Source organism: Petromyzon marinus, chromosome 2 (genome assembly GCF_048934315.1).
Source record: "Petromyzon marinus isolate PM22_M1 ecotype Great Lakes invasive population chromosome 2, UKy_Petmar_22M1.pri1.0, whole genome shotgun sequence".
Classification (NCBI taxonomy): domain Eukaryota; kingdom Metazoa; phylum Chordata; class Hyperoartia; order Petromyzontiformes; family Petromyzontidae; genus Petromyzon; species Petromyzon marinus.
The window spans coordinates 12383798-12404616 of record NC_133668.1 but is presented as its reverse complement, the minus strand read 5'-3'; the positions used below and the strand labels follow the sequence as shown (position 1 = coordinate 12404616).

Here is a 20819-nt window from a genome sequence, read left to right as displayed (position 1 = left end):
CAGTATACGTCTCGCTCAGGCCGTGGCTACTAGTCCTGTGCCCATACCCTAGTGACACGGAAAATACATTCATCCCTCGTTATACAGAAATTCAATATACGGAATTTTGCTAAAACGTAACCTATGAATTGGGGAACGAATTTTCGATTAAGTTACCATGCCTCTCAACCCATACGGTTTACCCGTATTCTTGTGCAAGAAAATTGAGTTTTCAGGTCCATACAGATATGAGTTACATTAATTCGCTTTTATGGAATTTTGCATTTCAAAATTATACATGGGGGGGGTGGGGGAGAGATAAAAATCGAACAATACGCGTCCTGTCGTTTGTCCTCGGCGCTCCCTGTACTGTCCAAACCCGACTGGTTTTCCTTTGGCCCTTTGTGGTGATCACGCCTGGTACTGTGATGGACAGGATTTCACCCCTTTTCAACGTTGTTTCTTTATTAGATGTCTGGAAAGAGACCATTAAGTTTAAGTGATACCAGGAGTGAAAAGAAAGACCGCAAAGCAATTACGTCCTCACACGGCGATCACCACAGCTTATTGTAAGTACTGTGTATATTTATTTCGGGACTGAATAAGTATTTATTAATATATTATAAAAACTGCGATTTTTTCGATATAAAATAGGTAATTAAACTTAGTTTGCTGAATTTTTAAGGTTGATTTTATTACATCTTGGGGCAAGTCTTCTATAGGGACGCATCTCCAATTGTATAATAGTCAATTAAATAACAGGGTTGGATGTCCAGAATTTAATTTTTCAGATCATTTTTATGAACATATCTATTGCAAACTTTATTTATTCCATTTATCGAAGGATTGAAGCCCTTATTCAGTGAAAAATTAAGCCCTGGCTACACCCTCCATGAGACATTGCCTTAGGATCTTCGTCGGATTGAAGTTTCATGAACATTATAACTTAGAAGGTATCGTACATGTGTAGTGACTAACTCGGAGACGATAAGACTTGGAAGCACTTCTTTATCAACGAGTACCATCGGGATTAACACACTTAATATTTAGTCCGTCTATTATCGGCGATGCTACTCAGTCAAGACAGTTGGCAGGCTGTCTGACTAGCGGCGCCCCGAGATGGTAGAGGTGGAGACGAGAAGAACGGTTGAGACGATGAGAAGAATGGCGACGATGGATTTCAACAGCACGCCGGGGATCCCACTCCAACAACAGCCCCGAGGTCCCCCACAGGGGCCCCTCTTATATACTGTGAGCGTGGCCTCGCTCCACCCCTGGCCACGCCCCCTTTCTGGAACCTACCAGCGGGTTCCTGGTGGGCCCCTTCTGTGACCTTTCCCCTAGATCCCTCTCTCGTTTATATCCTGGCCTGCTGACGTCAGGACTGCCGTATGCCGCAGATTAGGGCTGAACGATTTGGGGAAAATATCTAATTGCGATTTTTCTGACAGATATTGCGATTTGATTCGTGATTCAAAATTTTTAAGTGAAGCTTCAGTTCAATATTCACTGTGTAATAGATTTAAAACATGATGGAGCATTACCACATGATACCATCAATATATGAACTGCTCTATACATTCTAATGCAAGGATGATAACTTAAAAGATGTGAATTGCTTCCAACATGTATTATTAAAATGGTTTTATTTATTTAAATATAACAATCAAACATAGAAGGATTGTTTACTTAAATAAATAGTTATAATAAAAAATAAAACAATTCGAATAAGGAAGCAATAGCACTTTTCAAATCGCTAAAAATCGCAGCCTTTGCGATTTACTAATCGCATTGTTTCAAATTGCGATTTCTATTTGAAATCGATTAATCGTTCAATCCTACCGCTGATCCCCTTTTCTGCCAGCAGCCATCGCTATGCCGACATTTCATGCAAATCTCTTGTTTCTTATGAAATCGTACAAATTGCTCACGAAATAGCATCATCAATGCCGACTCTACGAGACTAGGTCACGGATTGGTGGAGATGCAATTCATTAAATTGACTATCTTATAGGGCAATCGTGACAGATATCTTTGTCCCAAAGGACCCCAATGTTTTTATTAGGCAACGAGTGAAATCTTGAATGCACAAGACCTGTACTGCCATCGGGTGCATGAGAAGGTATCCACCGTTTCACAAATTCTCCTACCTATCCCTTCTCGTCTCACTCTCCTACCTCTCCCCTCTCATCTCACTCTCCTACCTCTCCCCTCGCGTCTCTACTGCCCTCACACAATCTCCTACCTCTCCCTTCTCATCTCACTCTCCTACCTCTCCCCTCTCGTCTCACTCTCCTACCTCTCGTCTCACTCTACTGCCTCTCCCTTCTCATCTCACTCTACTGCCCTCACACATTCTCCTACCTCTCTCGTCTCACTCTACTGCCCTCACACACTCTCCTCCCACCTCTCCCCTCTCGTCTCACTCTACTGCCCTCACACACTCTCCTACCTCTCCCCTCTCGTCTCACTCTCCTACCTCTCGTCTCACTCTACTGCCTCTCCCCTCTCGTCTCACTCTACTGCCTCTCCCTTCTCATCTCACTACTGCCCTCACACACTCTCCTACCTCTCTCATCTCACTCTACTGCCCTCACACACTCTCCTCCCACCTCTCCCCTCTCGTCTCACTCTACTGCCTCTCCCTTCTCATCTCACTCTACTGCCCTCACACACTCTCCTACCTCTCCCCTCTCATCTCACTCTACTGCCTCTCCCCTCTCATCTCACTCTCCTTCTACCTCTCCCCTCTCAGCTCGACCCCGCCGCTCCACTCACCCGCTTCGTGAAGCAGTACGCGACCCGCTCCATCATTCAACCCCTTCACTTGGTGCACAGGTACATGTCAGTCCACTGCTTGATGAGTGGCTTCCCCACGCCGTACGGACCGCGGGGGCTATTTGGAATACCTGACGCCAACTGGTTAGTAAAATCGGTGAACATACGTCCAGTATAACGATGGATTGTGCTGTACTGCCCTCTGCTGCCCACCAAGTATGCCAGTCGCTCTGTGATAAACGCCTATCCTACCTGGTGAGCTCTGCTCTCCAGGCTCAACGCCGCTTAGCTTCCGAAATCCATAACGTGGTCGGCTGAATTTCGCTGTAAATGACACATTTGCGGGTGATTTCTGAATAATCGATTGTTTTATTCTAATGTAAGAGTCGATTCGAATACATTAATAAGTGTTGTCAATTCAATAGCTACTCAGGAAATTATTCATATTCCAATTTGGTTACTTATTTATCATCAGACCCCATTGTATACAGTTCAGTCTCCAACTTATCCACCCAATATCTCTAGCCTCTCAATGTACATGCTATGAAGAGAAGAGCCATTGCCCGAAACATCGCCTATTATATATTTTCCTAATAAAGAATTAAAGCTTTCGTGACTGCATAAATTACTCATTGTTTTTTTCGGTAAAGTCACGTATGTAGTAAAAACAGGTCCCTGCAGGGTGGGCTGGTAGGAACATTGGAATTTTGCGCAATTTTATTTTTACACCCCAACAGCACGAGATTTCACTTCGTTAAAGTATTGAAAGGGGACGGACGGACGGACACATTCATCTATTGCAGGCTGGTACACTCAGTTTACAACTTCGTTCCTACCAGTATTATTATTAAAATAAATGAATCACAACATTATGTGCTATTTGTTTTTTTTACACCTGATGAAGATCGCTTGTGTTGCGGTCGAAACGTCGTGATTGATTGATTTGTGACTGATTTATTTTAATATAATTTTACTACATACGTGACTTTACCGAAAAAACCAATGAGTAATATATTTTCCTTTTAAGACCCCACCATTATTGATGGACGTATCGAGTTAATAATCGTTCAGCGATAGTCGTGTAATATTTTCAATGACTCTGTTACTCGTTCTCTGCAATATTTACACACCTGTCAACCCAAACGGTTTACCCGTATTCTTGTTCAGGGAAATGTAGTTTTTATATCCATATGGCGTACAGCCGTTTCAATACGGGTAACAAAAAATAAATGAATACATTGTCTATTTGTTTGTGTTTGTCCCCTTGTGATGGGACTTTGTAAGGATGAACGTTGAGATTTATAATGTCCAACAAGGTCTGTAATAAGGTAGGGCACTGACAAAGTGTTGACAGGTATGTATTTATGGTTTCTGTTTTGTTTTGTTGTCGCTGTGCGCACGCATCGCGTTACCTCCCCCTTGTAATAAAGCCGGAAGTCTGGCAAACGGGGTCATCATTACGGCAAACAAAAATTAACTCAAACTTGAGTTGCCTTTCGGGGGGGGAAGGTTATTCACCGATTGGCTGGTTGGATCCCACCCACTGCGTGCAGCGCAGCTGCCGACGCGTCCCAGCCAAGGAGGAAGTTGACCCCGCGGGATTTTGGACTTGGAACGCAGCGGGCCCCCCCCCTCCCCCGCAGACGATGGCGGAGCAGCGACTTCGCCTGTTCCTGGGCCATCTCCGGCCCGTATCCTTTTGCAGACACTGCCACGTACGCTGGCCAATGTTGTGACGACGAGCAGCCGCCTCACTGCCAGCAGCCCAGGAGACGCTGAACCAGTGGGCCCGACGTTCCAGCCTTGTTTACCGTGCTGGGTGGGGGGGTCTTAAGCCAGCGGGCATGGGGCGACTAGAGCAAAGGGCACGCCGGCCATGGCTTGCGCACTTCGTAGCCACGCGGTTCTCTTGGGCGATGGTGTGTGTGTGTGCCTACATTGGCTGAGTTAATCGGTGAAATTCAAAGCTCTGCGCGGTGGTTTGTTGTTGTTGAGACGCGCCGTGCTTTTTTTACGGAATGTTCATTGTGCAGTGACTGTTCTTGTGGCTAGTGGCGTAGTTGTCGAGTGTGCAGGCGGTGCTACTGCACCGGGACTCCCGGACCGGAGGGGCCTAGGGAATTGCACAAGCGACCAGGGAAGAGAGAGAGAGGGGGGGTGGGTGTTGAATTGGAGAGGGGGGGGGGCCGTTTCAACGCTTGCGCCAGGGCCCACTCCAAGCAAACTATGCCACTGACTTTTTTGGTTTGACAACACTGGTCGTGTTGCAACAGAGACGCCTGCCTTGTTCGTAACTGTTTTGTGTTCGTACGTTAAATGCACACGTTCTATAAGGTTGAAGCGTCATGTTAAGTGCACTTGTACGGCCAAAGTTGAGTCAGACGACGATTAAGAACGAAGTCCGAGCGGGTGGCGCTATGCTCGGACGACGAGACGAGACGTGGAAGTTGCGTTCGTGATGAATCCCGGTGGGTTGATTTTAGCCCAATCGTCGCATCGCGGTCTATAAAAAAAAATAAGTACCACTGGGAATTCATCCGTGGCCGTCAAGTCAGTTTGTATAGACCGCAGACATAGGACGATGGAATTACCCCACCTCTTGACTCGGAGATGAGCGCCACGCATTGCTACTTGGAGCATTGCAGTTCTGAACCGGCTGTAGTCCAACACGATACTGGTACTACAAGTAAAGCCACTTGCTATTGTACCTACAGCCGAGGAATGGAGGAACGCGTCTGAGAGGACGTCCACCGAGGGAAATGTAACGATGAAATCAGGTGCCGGGTGGATGTTTACATTGCGGAAGGCTGCGGTCTGCGGAGGGCTTAGTCAAGCAGTGGATTGATAGTGGCGGGTGGGCGGCAAGTGGCACATTAGCCCCCACGTCTGTTTTCAGCCAGCGCTTTGTACCGGCAAATGGTTTATAATTATTCAAGGAACGTGAATTGGCCTCATTTAATGTTTAAAGTTGAGACTTTTTAAAGAGTAACGCGCGTGGGGTTTTGCACACAGTGTGCATGCACGTGTGAGGAGCCGCGGACAGTGAGGTCACATCAGGGCGAACAGTGAGGTCACATCAGGGCGAACAGTGAGGTCACACCAGGGCGAACAGTGAGGTCACATCAGGGCGAACAGTGAGGTCACATCAGGGCGAACAGTGAGGTCACATCAGGGCGAACAGTGAGGTCACATCAGGGCGAACAGTGAGGTCACATCAGGGCGAACAGTGAGGTCACATCAGGGCGAACAGGTGCTGTGAGAGAGAAAGCAACGCAAGAGAGAGAGACGACCAATTAAGATGCATAGCAGTGCATCTTGGCGGCAAATGCAGGCGCGGAGTAGGCGCCTCGGAGTCTGCAGATTGAGGCGACGGGAGGACGCTAGCTTAATTAGGGCGTTTAATGAGGAGGAGGATGAATACGAACGGGTGAGGCAGGGAGAGGAGTTGGTGGGCGTGAAAAGAAGAGGGGAGACGAGAGAAGTCTGGGGCCCGCTCTCCACACTTCGTCCTCTCCAGCGGTGATGGCTAATCCCCCACTGGAGGGATGGGCGAGGTTGGAGAAGTGAGGGCAGACAAGCTAGCAGTAGAGAGGCTAGCGGAATCCCAAGTGTGAGTGCGCGAAGACTAGCAGTAGAGAGGCAAGCAGAGTACATAGCGGAAGGCTAGCAGTGGAGAAGCTAGCAGAGTATATAGCGGAAGGCTAGCAGTGGAGAAGCTAGCAGAGTACATAGCGGAAGGCTAGCAGTGGAGAAGCTAGCAGAGTGTACAGCGGAAGGCTAGCAGTGGAGAAGCTAGCAGAGTGTACAGTGGAAGGCTAGCAGTGGAGAAGCTAGCAGAGTGTACAGCGGAAGGCTAGCAGTAGAGAAGCTAGCAGAGTATACAGCGGAAGGCTAGCAGTGGAGAAGCTAGCAGAGTATACAGCGGAAGGCTAGCAGTGGAGAAGCTAGCAGAGTATATAGCGGAAGGCTAGCAGTGGAGAAGCTAGCAGAGTGTACAGCGGAAGGCTAGCAGTGGAGAAGCTAGCAGAGTGTATAGCGGAAGGCTAGCAGTGGAGAAGCTAGCAGAGTATATAGCGGAAGGCTAGCAGTGGAGAAGCTAGCAGAGTGTACAGCGGAAGGCTAGCAGTGGAGAAGCTAGCAGAGTATATAGCGGAAGGCTAGCAGTGGAGAAGCTAGCAGAGTGTACAGCGGAAGGCTAGCAGTGGAGAAGCTAGCAGAGTGTACAGCGGAAGGCTAGCAGTGGAGAAGCTAGCAGAGTGTACAGCGGAAGGCTAGCAGTGGAGAAGCTAGCAGAGTGTACGGTGGGAAGCTACTAGAGGGTGTAGTGATAGGCCAGCTGCGGAGAGAGCGAAGCAGGTGAACAGCGCAAGTGGGAGAGTTGTGACGGCGTTACGGGGTGTTGAACGCGAGGAGTTCTGTTCAATAAAAAGTGACAGGAGAAAAATAAGAAGTCCGCGTGAAATAAAAACACTACAAAGGAAATAAAGGTGCAGCCTTACAATTGCTCGCTCACGCCACCGCTACCAGAAAAGCCTCCACTATCTAGAGAGGGCTTAAACTGCCATGTTGGCCAGTCACAATGGAGTGCCCACACTTTACCCATTATAGTGCTGGATAAAAAGAGGGAGTATTTAAAATATTTAGCCCTTTAAGCTGCCACGCCGGGAGAACGAATAGAGCTAAGAGTATTTGACCTTAAAGGCCCCAGTGTGCTAACACCACAGCAGCATTGGATAATCAAAATATTGGATTTTATACTTGTGTACTGGTTATTCCAGTCACACACAAATAAGTGGGCAATAAGATGAGTGGCAAAAATCAAGTGGCCAATAATTATTATGCATTGGAGCAATGGCACAGTGGTTCAATCACCGTTGCTATCAGTCCATAACCTGAGTTTGATTCATGGCCACGGCTAGCATCAATGGCGAGTGATATCTGAATCTGTCCTGGGTTTGACCCCTTCATGGACCAGCTTTCTGAAGTGTGTTCAAACAAGCCCTATGACTGGGCATGAGTACTTCATCCAGCAGTGGATTGACAATGAGCTATACGTGAATGTGTGTATAATAATTAGCGTTATTATCTGTGGCAAGATAATCAGTCTTAGGTACTGCTATCCCTGAGCATAAACCCTAAACCCTTACCCTAAACCAGGGGTGGGGAACGTCCGGCCCGCGGGCCGTATAAGGCCCGCAAAATCATTTCGTCTCGCCCTGCCAAGGCAACCGCATGACTCGAAATTCAATAAATCTAGGCGCTTTTTTCATAGCAACATAAATTTAATTTTGTATGGCCCGCGAATGATGTTTAAATATCCAAATGCCCTTGGCAGAAAAAAGGTTCCCCACCCCTGCTTAAACCTTTACCTTAGTACACCATACCAAGAATTTGTGCTCCGTAAGATCCTGAAATAACCAACTTGATGTAATTTTTCATATATGGTTTAAAATGCAAAGCTTACAAAATACAGATGTATAACCATTCTATGTTGCTCGCAGCCTTTGTGTGGGTGTATTTATCAAAATAGTTTACTCTTGATTTGAAGCTTTCGTGCCTGCAAGAATCCATACTCTTTGGTTCTTTCGGTAAAGTCACGTAGGTAGAAAAAATATATCACGTTTCGATCGCAATACAAGCAACCGTCTTCAGGTGAAAAAGAGGGGGAATCTGCTGAGGCCTGCCTCAAAATTGTTTACGTTTAACATTGTTTACATTTGTTCATTTTCCTTAACACGGTCATCAGAGCCCAAATCCTGTTTCACAAGGTGCGGTGACATCCCAACACGGCCTTTCATCCAAGTTCAGGTTGGCATCTCTCACATATGGCTGGATGAATACCAACTTATAAATCTATGTCAAGAACATTGCCTTAAAAGTAATATATTTACATAATAAGTTATACTCTTTGGTTCTTTTGGTAAAGTCACATAGGTAGAAGTAAAATAAAAACAAATCACAACATTTCGATCGCAACACAAGCAATCTTCATCAAGTGGAACAACCACAGCAAGAAAATGCTGAAGTTACTGTTTAGGGCAATTGCCATTTTTTTATTAGAGGTGCCAAAGCCCAAATTTACATGGGCTCTGGCTGTGTGTAAGAATGATTTGTGAAAGTTGACATGGTGGATTTGTCATTTTCATAGATTTTCGTGGAATGGGCAAGTTGGCATTGACTTGGATAAACACCTAACATGTTGGGTTGTAATTTACATATTTGCAGAGGGCCTGTTGATTTTAGTGGGGCACACTATATTTTCAGAGCGAATGAAAAACACATCACCATAATGCTGTGCCTGAATTAATAGGCCTCCAAAAACTAAATCACACCCTTGATTTTAAATAAATCGTTATTGCTGCAAATGACCAAAATTACCTGGAATGTACCGAATCTCATCAGATCTCGGAAGACAGTTGAGCCTGGATAGTGTTTTGGATGGCTCACCATGCGCAAACAGGTTGTCACAGGCGTTTGGGTCTATCTGATGAGCAGCAGAAGACAGTGCAGCAAAATACATTGACCTACTGCATGTCTATGCTCCCGTATAAGATTCTAAAATTAAATTCCCTCACTGACTGGCATGGTGAATTTGGTCATCTAACCCCCATGATCCACATGCTGTGGAGATGTGCTGCACCAACAGTGGCTTGGCTTGACAAAGGGCGGTATATGTACACACATGATTATTGCTAAGATAATGCACACACTGAATTTTTTTTTCACAATGATTCTGGCAAGGTACACTTTGGACAATGGGATTCTGACACCAGAGCAGAGAGCCTTCTATGAAGACAATGGATTTATTGTCATCAAGGGGCTGGTGACAGATGAAGACCTGGAGAGATACAGGTTATTACAATTTTGTGAATATTCTTTTTAACATAAAACATGACTAAAACTTGCTAGACGTGATATTAAGCCACACTGAATGAAAGTATATCTAAAGTCACTTGTCATGCTATAAATTAGGCATTTAACATAAAATCGTGCATGTAAATATTGATGATTTGTGTTTCATATATTTTGTAGGTATGAAGATTATTTCATAGAATCGCATCACAAATCGTGACAATGCATCAACATTGGGGGTAAATGGCACATTTGTCCACCGGCCAAACCTTCAGAGGGGCCCACGAAAAAATATATACATTCCATTTATTATGAAGAAAAGTGGCACTGTTCATTCACGTTATGGATTTATTAATTGGAGTGCATCGTAGTAGACGGAGCGGTGAATTTTGTGTGTGTGTGTGTATGGTTGGGGCAATGAAGATAGGGTGGGTTTTTCTGCTCCCATGTGCCAGGGGAAAACATACCTAAATCTGGCCCTAGTTACATGGCTAATGTAAACGCATGTCAAGTTAAAACAATTTGCTGTAACCAGGACTTCTCGCTCACTATTTTCTGCAATGCTCATAGGCTGGTTTAGAGTATGGATTATTGGCATAACGTACTACCACGAAAGTATAAGGTATGCCTATCCATAATACTGTATTCATGTAATTTTGTAATCCTATGCACAAATTACAGTACCAAAGGCGAAATGTATGTGGAGTGTCAGAATGATTACCGTGCAGTGGTTCGGAATCTTCCGGCTGAAATTATAAACTGGTTGTAACGGTGTGCGTTGAAAGGGATCGTTTTGAGAGGATTTGCCGGCGGGAGGTCACCGTCCCAGCAATAACGATCATGCGAGACATCGCCATCGCCAAGTCCAAGGTCGCTCAAGATCATAGTTCCGTCACCAAGGTCCAGGACTTTCAAGAGGACCCCATCCTCTTTCAGTACTGCCAGCTTCCAGAGGTAGACTGACACCTTTTCATTTCCAAATGTTATTGTTCCACTGGGAAGGAAAAAAAACTAGCACAAATCTGTGTGGCTGCTTATAAAAACATCTTAGCAAAATATTCCCTTAATATGAGGTGGCCAGGTGGCTCAGAGGTCAGAGTACTGAGGTAGCATCCCTGAGATCCTGGGTTCTCATCCAAGCAACCACCTGGGAATAAATGGGGTTCTCAAGTTTAGTGGTGGTCTTAAAAACGAGCGTATGAAATTTGTATCTGCAATTAATTTGGCTCGATTCTGTAAAGTTGACTGTCATACAATGAACATTACTCTTATCACAAGGTGAGTGGGTATGTTCGCCCCATAGTCTGTTAGAGATCACTTTAAGGGATAAAAAGCAGTTTTGTGATATCTGGTTTTGTTCTCTAACACCTTTCCATAAAGTTAAGGAACAATCTAAAAATAAAATGTTCCCTCTGAGCTTTTATTGCATTTGAATCCATATTGTCTGACTAGTGAATCCAATAGCACATTTAAACAATGATAATGATATGATTTGTAAATGTAACGCAGATATAATATTCCATGCATGAAAAGCTTTCATACTTGAGAGATAACAACTTGAATTGTCTGATGTGTTTCCGGGTTTCATATTGCTCCATGTGCTGAGAGATTCTTCAATTACATCACTTCCTAAATAAGCACGTGGAGCAAAACGTCAGATCTGGATCGTATCAACTGAGCCTGAGCGCAAGGGGGGTTGGGCACGTGAGAATGACTAATAAATTAAAATGCTTTGCCTGTTTTAGCAGCATGTTAATTTGCATTCATGTTTTTGTCCCATGTAACATTCTGGAGATCCGGAGAGTGATGGAGAGACACTTGCAAATTATATATATGCATAGACTACCCGCCGCCACACTTGCCCCTGGTTGATTCCGGATCACAGGAACTGACCCATTTCCACCCCTGGTTAAAACCTGAAAACGCATCGGAGAGCTGTATAGCACAAACTCCAAAACCTATGCAGTAACAACCTGAGTCGTTTCACACCACCAGCCCCTGACATCCAATATCCATCTATGTGCAGATCCTGAAATATGTGGAGTCCTTCACAGGGCCGGACATCATGGCTGTTCACAGCATGCTCATCAACAAGCCGCCCGATCCTGGTATAAGGCTAAAATATGTTTTACCCGTCGTGATTAATTCCTTAATGTAACCATTTTCTGCAAATGCTATTTGGTGAACTGACATAATTTGGCGTCGCGATTTGATTAAAAAAACATTTTTTTATTGTGGTGAATGTAGCACCCCTAGTGGCTGCAGGGGTCACAGAAACAAATTACATATGTGATGGGTTCACTGAGAGACACACTAACTCAGGAGGCAACACGTTTATTCTATGGACCACAATGGAATAAATACATAAACGGGGTCAGGACAGTCGGCACACTGCCTGACTCACCCACTTTACCGAGCACGAAGACCGAAGACCCAGGGGAAGACGTAGCACTGAGGACTCCATTTCAGCAGACAGCCCCGACCCAGCGTCGTGTCCTCCCTTTTATGCCCCCCAGCGTGGCCTGGCTCCGTCCTCGGCCACGCCCCCTTCTGGAACCTACCAGAAGGGTCTGGGCCATACCCCACATGTCCCTTCTGTCACCTTTGGCCCACATCCTTACCCTGGCCTATCACGTGCCCTTGCCAGCCAACCAGGCTGCTACGCCCTCAGATGTCCCCTGTCTGCCAGCCACCAGAACTACGCCCCCTAGGGACCCGTTTCATGACTTTGCATGCCCTACTGGCAGAGAGGGCTACTCCACTCCCAGTTCCCCTCTATCAGTAACTGGCGCTAGGTGCCGTAGTGACCCATTCTATTTCACTACACATGCAATCCAAATACGTTTACATTTTGATTGGAGATTCAATGCAAATTGTTTACACATGTTATACTTGAGGTACTAGAGTAAACACAATTGCAAATGAGGCAAAAAATCATGACAAATACGATACACAAGATTCCCAAAAATGCGATAAGAAAAGATGATTCCTTCAAATTATATTAGCCTGAACTGTGAGAATGTATTGGTTCACTGGAGGAGGGTTATCATTACATGTGTACATGTACAACCATTTTGTCAAACCACTGCTGGGTTGTGGGGATTATTTGACCATACCTCACCAGGCTAGCAAGTGTACGTTGGTGAAACTAGGGCACATAGATGTTGGAGAATAGTACAGTACAACAATGGAATATTTTTTCTGCAACTCCTCTGCACTGACAACATAATCCCACAGCAGCCCTTCAACACCTGTTTTATGCTTGGTGCTCGTCCTTTCATGCACTATCCAGGCTCAACCCTATGTATCTTGTGAGATATGATGAGGTCAGATGTACTCTGGGTGGTTGGATCTTGTGGACAATTAGTTATTTCGGGTGATTTGATTCTTGGATGATGTCATAGAATAAGTACACACCGAGGGATAACATTGTCCACGCACAGCCTTGTTTGTTCGACCTTGAGGTTATCTCTATCTCCGCAGGCCAGAAGTCCTCGCGACATCCACTGCACCAGGATCTCCACTTCTTCCCGTTCCGGCCTGCAGAGCGCATCGTGTGCTCCTGGACCGCCATGCAGCACATCGACCGAGAGAACGGCACCCTGGTGGTCCTCCCCGGCACACACAAGGGAGACCTTAAGCCTCACGCGTACCCAAAGTGGGAGGTGGGATGTGCTTGTTGCGTCCTCAGTGGCCGGTTTGCTCGAGCAACTCAATTTCTCCAGGAAGCAATTGATTAATACAGGTTTATTTCGTTATTGCTAATGCATTGCAGTCAGCCATAATCTATCCGCTGCTGAATAAAAGTCAACACAATCCATTGCCATCCATTGTGGTCTTTCCATACGACAATCCATCTTGCCGCTGAACACGAGCCGATTTGATCACTCTGTCCCTCTTGGTGGACGTCCTCTCGGGTGCGTACCTTCCTTTGGCTACCACTTTGACCACCACTTTGGCCATCATCTCTTTGAGTGATGTGCCCTGCCCAAGCCCACTCTTGTTTAAAATAGTTAATACGATTTTTGTTTTTTCAAAAGTATATCATTAACACGTCAATACGATTTATTTAACCTGTGCGTGTGGTTTTTTTTTATCTGTTTCCTCTTTCTATCTCTCAGAGGAACTCCACCTCTGCTTCTTTGCACACTTTTAAGATTTTCTTTCATTTTCTTCATCAGTGGCCGTGTTTTAATATGCACTTGTTTTTTTCTTAATTATTAGTGAATATCCTTTATTAACCAAGCAAAGCTTCACTTATTATTAAGGCTCTCTACCAGGCAGGTAATAATGAAAACACCGCACGATTAGATTCAAGAGTTTATTGCCATACTACCATTTCTTGGCCACCTCGCAGCCAAAACCTAATGCGTAAAAATGTGGAGAAGCAAACGGGTAGTTCTCTTATTATTTCGGCCTCATTGTGAAATGTTGATGCCATTTTACTGTTTTGTAATGAAGTTCATCGGCCCTTCTACACAGAATACTGCTTGGTGTTGACAACCAATTTGCCAGCTACGCATGATATCAGTTTGCTTTCCTGACCTTAGCGAGTACAAATGGTACATATTGTGCCATACAAATGGTATCTTCTGCAAAGTTGCCTCCAAAAACCCTCAGGTTTTATTGAAACCATCCCCAGGCAAGTATAACACTCCACAGCACATTGCTATGTTATCACTACTCACTAGTAGAACTGAGAGATCACAAACAATTTATCAATTCCGATGACACAAACATTCATGTATTTGTTTTTGTGTGTGTACGTGTGTATGCACAGGGAGGTGTGAATAAGCTGTACCTTGGTTTGCGAGACTTTGATTCAACAGCCCCGCGCTTTCACCTGTCGATGGAAAAGGGTGACACCGTGTTCTTTCACCCTCTACTGATCCATGGCTCTGGCATGAATCGCACTAACGGTTTCCGCAAGGTTTGTGTGAGTTTGTGTATGCAATTAATCAGCTGGCAATAGTAATGTCCCAGTTCTGGCTGCAATATGATAAATATTTATTTTACATTTTTCAGCCCTTTGTCTATCCACTGCCTCTCCATTCCGTGTGGGTTGTGGGGGTTGTTTGACCAGACTTAGCATCACTGATCAGTGGAGGTTGGTAAAGAGGACGTGCCATGAGTTGGTTCAGATATCACTGATGTTAATTGTGGCCGGAAATCGAACTCAAACCAATAAAAGCTAATGAAAAAAAAATAGTAATTGATGCCATTCACTGAAGGTTATACTTGGACAAAACGTTACGTTTTTAGTCTTTTTGCACTTTTTATTTATTATGAATGTAGTTATAAAATGAATGTGTATAGGATGATAATTAGGCAAGTGTGCATGTGTAGCGACTGTGAATGTCACTGTGCGGTGCCGGGCTTGTGAGGCCATGGCGGATAATATGTTGTCGTTATGTGCAGCCCGGTTACTGGGCATAGTACCAGCCTTAGCGGGGCTTGGGTGAGCGCTGGTTAGCGCAGAGGCACCAAGTACAGTGTGTGCGGTGCGGGCTCCCGGTGAGGAAGCGAGAGAGAGTGTCAGCCAGCCAGGGTTACGTTGGGGCATGATACGCTGGTTGACCTGACGACACGTGATGGACAGGGGCCGCTGGGTGGTCACGTGGTATAAAGGAGCTCTCGGGAAGAGCTCGAGAGATCTAGAAGGTGGGCGGGGCGAGGGGCGGAGCCAGCCCCAGCCCGCGCCGATATAACGGGAGCTAGTGAGGGGCTCAGGGTTCTTCGGGTTGTTGGTGAAGAAGATGCGAGATATGAAGAAGTGAGACACCAAGTGAAGGTAGTAGCATTCGTAGAGGAGAGGTAGAGTGAGAATAGACTCAGATATTATTCCGGCTTGTGGCCAGAAGGTTGGAAGACGACATTGAGAAAAAAATTCAGACCATAAAAGTTGAGAGAAAGATAAGGAGGGAGAAACTGAAGAAGACATGGCGAGAAGTTGTCAACAAGGACTTGAGAGCGTGCGGTATTACTATAGAGGTGGTGATGGATCAGAGACAGGAGAGGGAGGACTTGGGAAGCAGACCCCACCGAGTGGGTCAAACGCTCAGAAGAAGCAGTTTTAGATGATATGGAAGTAAAGTAGTTTGAAAGCATTTTCTTGAAAGCCCATTGTGTATTTCACGGGGGATGTTTTCTTGGGGTAGACCACTTGTGCAGTGATTATCACACTATGCTATGAACCCGGCAACTTCAGTTTGATTCCTAACCATGGCTAACATCAGTGGTGAGTGAAACATTGCCTGGTCGTCTCGTTCCCCTTCACCAACCTGCACTGACCTGCGTGGTGAAGTCTGGTCAAACAATCCCCATGATTAACGCGGCATGAGGAGGCCTTCACCTGTCAGTGGATTGACAAAGTTCTGAATATAACATGAAATTGCATTTGCTAATGACTAATAGCCTGCATATACAGTTTTCATGGCATGGTGTCCTCTGCCTTCACAGTCCATCTCCTGCCACTTTGCAAGCAGCCAGTGTCATTACATTGATGTAAAGGGCACAAGTCAGGAGAACATAGAGGAGGAGCTCATTGACATGGCTCGGCGTGTCATGGGCAAAGATGTAAAGGTCTCCCTTCGAGTAAGTTTTCTTTTATACTTTTTATATCGCTATTACTCGTTTCAGATTAAATAAAATACAATGTGAATATATATATATTATCTAAATGTGTCCGGATCTTAAGATTATGTACTGAACAGGCATTATTATTGAGCATGGAATTGAACAGGGCCAGGAATTGACAGCATGGATGGCTGAGTGGAAGGCAGTTTCACAAGTTTGAGAAGGCAGTTCCAGACTATCAAGGGCGGTAGAGGTTAAGGAGAGATGGATTGCCTTTATAACCAGGTGAGATTCCAGAAATCAGTAGTTTCATATTAAAGAGAATCCTGGGTGATAGTAGTTGTTACTGCTACAGTGTACAACGATATCAGTCACCACAGTCGGTTATTATCAAACCTGCAATATCTTTTAACACCTAGGCTTTTGTGATCAATATGATTCATAATAAGTGTTTGTGTCAGAGTGCTTAAGTAAAATGTGTGTCGTAATCCCTCCACCACTTGGCACAGCCAATTAACAAAGTTGTCACGTGAGCAAATGTGGCAATTTATTACTGCTTCAGCACACTAGTGTATTGGAGAGCAGTCTCACGACGTTTATCAAGTGGGCATGACGTTTTGCTAATAACTACAACCAGCATCATCAGGCAGTTGCTAGAATTGTGCAAATGTCCTTCAGTCTTGGGACTTTAATAGGTGGTGTGATGTCATCAATGTGCACCCACAAGAGAGCAGAAAATAGCAATATCTCTTCAACTGAGGGGTACTAATGAAACCAAAAAGGATACAAATATCCATGTTTGTTAATCTGAGCTAGATATTTCACGTGTATGCTTATGCATTTTATTAATTAAATTTGTTACCACTGTAATCGTTTATCAGTTTGATAGCATGTTTAACCTTGGAAATATAACTACGTATGCACTGATTTTGCAGGACATATGGCACTTCAAGGCAAAGGTGGTGAAGGGAAAGAGACTGCAACTGTGATGCTGCCAACAGCCCCACAGCCCATCAAGACAGCCACGAGCATTGCATAGCTTTCTGGACATCATTGTTCGTAGGAATATCACGATTAACCCCCTTTAGCGATTCGATAACTTGTCACAATAAAACAATGCCATTATAGTGCAGGGTGTATGTGAACCAGTGAGTATAGCGAGTGGGAATGTGAAGAACTAGAACCCCAATGCCCCTTCGTGGCATATACAGAGGGCTTCAAAAAATGTTAACACTTCCCGAGAATTTGCAACAATGCCACAAGAAATGTGCCTCCGGGCTCTAGAGACCACCTGGACAAGGGTCCAGGCATGTGTTGGCAATGATGGTGAACATGTAGAGGCGCTGACTTTTTGAAACTATTAACATGCATTTGTTATCATGTGATAGTGCATTATCCATTCTTTTTGCCATTAAAAACGATAGTCCCATATAAGTGATACAATTTTTTGAAGCACCCTGTATTAGGGGACACATGCTGTAACAGTTACAGCACTTAACCTTGTACATGGACGTTTGACAGTGAAGTTTATCGAGGGGGCTTCTAGATTTTAAGCTTTCGTGATTGCAAGAATTCATACTCTTTGGTTTTATTCGGTAAAATCACAATTAAAACACGACGTTTCGGAGGCAACACAAGCTTCCGTCTTCAGGCGGAAACAGTCACAGAAACAGTCACAGCACTTGGTGCAGCGATTTTTTGCTGTGACTGTTTCTACCTGAAGACGGAAGCTTGTGTTGCCTCCGAAACGTCGTGTTTTACTTGTTTCTTTTATTTTAATTTGTGTTTTACCTACGTGGCTTTACCGGATAAAACCAAAGAGTATCGAGGGAGCTGTACCACCGGTCCGTCGCACCCTCCCATCTTGGTGACCCCTCCCTCCGCCTCGAGTTCCCCCTATTATGAATGTTTGTTTTAACCACTGACTTGATGCAATCGTATGACATGCAAAAATCTAAAAGAATCGTTTATTACATAGTTTTATGTATGTATCAAGGAGGTTTGAATGTACTTTTAAAGTAATAATGCACAGCTACATGTGCATACAATGCATACCATACAAACGGCTAAAACCAACAAAAACACATTTAGGTTGGTAAGTTTTAATGAATGCAAGCAGCTATAAAAGTAATTAAAATAACATAAAATCCAATTTAATATACTTTATGCGGCTTTGCAGTGCATATTTTAGCCCATTGATAGCCATGCAGCATTGTGACTTTGTGATTTTAATCTAGGGTATTGTGAACACTTTCATATACAAATTTAACTCTGTGGATCAAAGCAGGTCTTTCACGCATATGACCTCGTGCTCGTATGGCAACTGCTGGACATTAACACACTTCACGGGACCTCGCACGCAAACATCACGAAGCAGTGGTGGTTCAGGGGGGGGGGGTGCGTTTTGAGCCCCCTTCCCCTTTTAAACATTGAAAATTGTTATTTTGATATTTTCCAGAGCAAATACATCAATTATATTTTATATTTGTTATTAATGTAGGGCCCTCGTTGAAAAGCGTAATATATCAGACCTATATTGCACGATATTTGTTGCTAACTTTATACTTTTAATTTCTGAAAAATACTTAAACTTAGTCAATATATTCTGAATTATCGGCAATATTTAAATACGGTATTAATGTTGTCGATAGGTGATGTAATAAATGTGAAATATATTTTTGAAAATCAAACCTATTACGAATCAAACAGCAACAAATGTCATACGATATCTCCCCCCATCCCCTTCTTGAGAAGTTTATAGATCAGCATCTGAAAGAAATACACCCACCTCACTTCCCTCCCCCGTTGCTACGACAATTTGCAAGTGAGATTTGCCAGCTGGCACCCCCTCTAGTGGCCTTTAATAAGAAACTCACGCATCGACCACCAATCTTTGAGGCCAGCAGGAAAAAAAATCACACTGACCTGTCGTGGAATGGCTGCATAGGATTGCTAAACTGGCTTATGAGGTATCGAACGAGCTTGGATGTTCTGTTCAACGCCAAAGCCTTTAACTCCGAATTGCTGTACAAAGTTGACCCCCCGGTATTGGCGGATGCGCTCAAGTAACTTGCTCACAGGCGGCCAGTCGCCTTATAACTTTTCTTTTGCAACTACCGTGGTTGCTGTTCCCATGAACTTTTCGCTCCTTGAATTCTCCACCAATACTGAGAACTCGCTCTGCTAAACTGTTTTGTCTCATCCACGCTGTTCAATCACAATCCTGCAGGTCCCGACACTTCTCTTACTGCTTCGTCCAACGCACTTCTATTTTTCCAAGTGTATTTGAAATTCAACAATGGCATTAACTCTCATGGTCGTATCTATTACACTGCCGGCAGCATTGCTGGCTGGACGTTTTTGAACAGTTCTTGGCTGCTGTGATTGAAATAAAAATGTGAAGTTGCAGTTATTTTACAATGTGAAATTTTATTCAAATAATCAAGAGAAAACGTAACATATAAAACACGAGGACGCGGATTTGCATGATACATTGTGCAATTCTTTCATTTGAAGTACAGATTATAAGACCAAAAAGCATTTATAGCAGGTCCAGTACGAACTCGCTACTCTGCTCGAATTTACAAAACGACACTCATTCACATGCAGCAACTTCCCTTACCAGACGTCGATTGGGTATAACGATTCCCCTACGCAATTCAGTTACTCGATACACGGGTGGATCACAAAATATCGGGAGTGGTTTTTGTGGATTTTAGGACAAATCGGAACAGACCCCGACACAAGCGCACAAATTTTCGTTGCGGCTGCTGGCAAATAAAAATTCCCCTAAACTTAAAAAAAAGGAAATTGTACTCCCAATAGATGGCACAAGGACGCAGTAAATTACAGGGTTCAATCCATCCAGGTAATTGTTGTTCACAGCTTGCTGGTGGGTGAATCGCGGAGCCCGTTGAGATTCACCAAGAATGGATCACACACAGTGTGGCTTCGTGTAATCGGCCCACCGCTCTTCCAAACAATGCTCTCTGCTGGCCATTACCTAGAATGGGTGGTGGTAGCTGCATCCAAGCGCCAAAACCACGGCTCCAAAAAGCCCCTCTTGGCTTTCCACGTCTGACGAGAGATCAGACGCGTTGTAGGCAGTGCAGATGCATGCCTGTCAACCCATACGGATTACCCGTATTCTTGTCCAGGGGAAATTGAGTTTTGAAGTCCACGGCGGCGTACAGCCGTTTCAGTACGGGCAAAAAGAGCTGCCTATGTGTTTTTGTTTCTCCCTTGTGATGAGACTTTGAGGGGTGAACGTCGATCTTTATTAGGGCACGTGCTGACCAATAAGGTCTGTTTTGGTGTGTAATAAGGTAGGGGCATTGATAAGGGGTTGACAGGTATGCAGATATTCTTTGGGTCTTTCGGTAAAGTCACGTAAATGGGTGACTTTACCGAAAGACCCAAAGAATATGAATTCCTGCAGTCACGAAAGCTTTTAAGTCAAGAGGTATGCAGATTATGCAGATTCATATCAGAAATTAATATCTGGTATAAAAGATGTATTACCGAATCTATCAACAGAAGGTGTGTACAGGATTAACTGCACGTGTGGTAAATGTTATGTTGGGTAAATAGGACGAATAATCACGAGACTAAAAGAACATCAGAGAAATATTAAA

At 44.4% G+C, this 20819-nt stretch overlaps 1 protein-coding gene across 1 annotated transcript; it reads left to right on the top strand.

The window, feature by feature from the left end:
- The first annotated feature begins 4210 nt into the window (after positions 1 to 4210).
- LOC116947152 (phytanoyl-CoA dioxygenase, peroxisomal-like) lies at positions 4211 to 19593 on the top strand. Its single transcript, XM_076070025.1, has 9 exons — positions 4211 to 4448; positions 8504 to 8565; positions 9499 to 9609; positions 10395 to 10563; positions 11636 to 11717; positions 13093 to 13274; positions 14390 to 14539; positions 16069 to 16203; positions 17121 to 19593. The coding sequence occupies exons 1-9, from the start codon at positions 4404 to 4406 to the stop codon at positions 17172 to 17174; spliced, it is 990 nt and encodes a 329-aa protein (XP_075926140.1). The 5' UTR covers positions 4211 to 4403; the 3' UTR covers positions 17175 to 19593.
- The last annotated feature ends 1226 nt before the right edge of the window (positions 19594 to 20819 follow it).

What these genes read in the sequence shown, in the direction of transcription:
- LOC116947152 (XM_076070025.1), top strand. Translation starts at nt 4,404, where the DNA reads ATGGCGGAGCAGCGACTTCGCCTGTTCCTGGGCCATCTCCGGCCC. An exon ending in GGCCTTTCATCCAAGTTCAG is followed by an intron (nt 8,566 to 9,498) that starts GTTGGCATCTCT and finishes GATTCTGGCAAG; the next exon opens with GTACACTTTGGACAATGGGA. An exon ending in AGTACTGCCAGCTTCCAGAG is followed by an intron (nt 10,564 to 11,635) that starts GTAGACTGACAC and finishes ATCTATGTGCAG; the next exon opens with ATCCTGAAATATGTGGAGTC.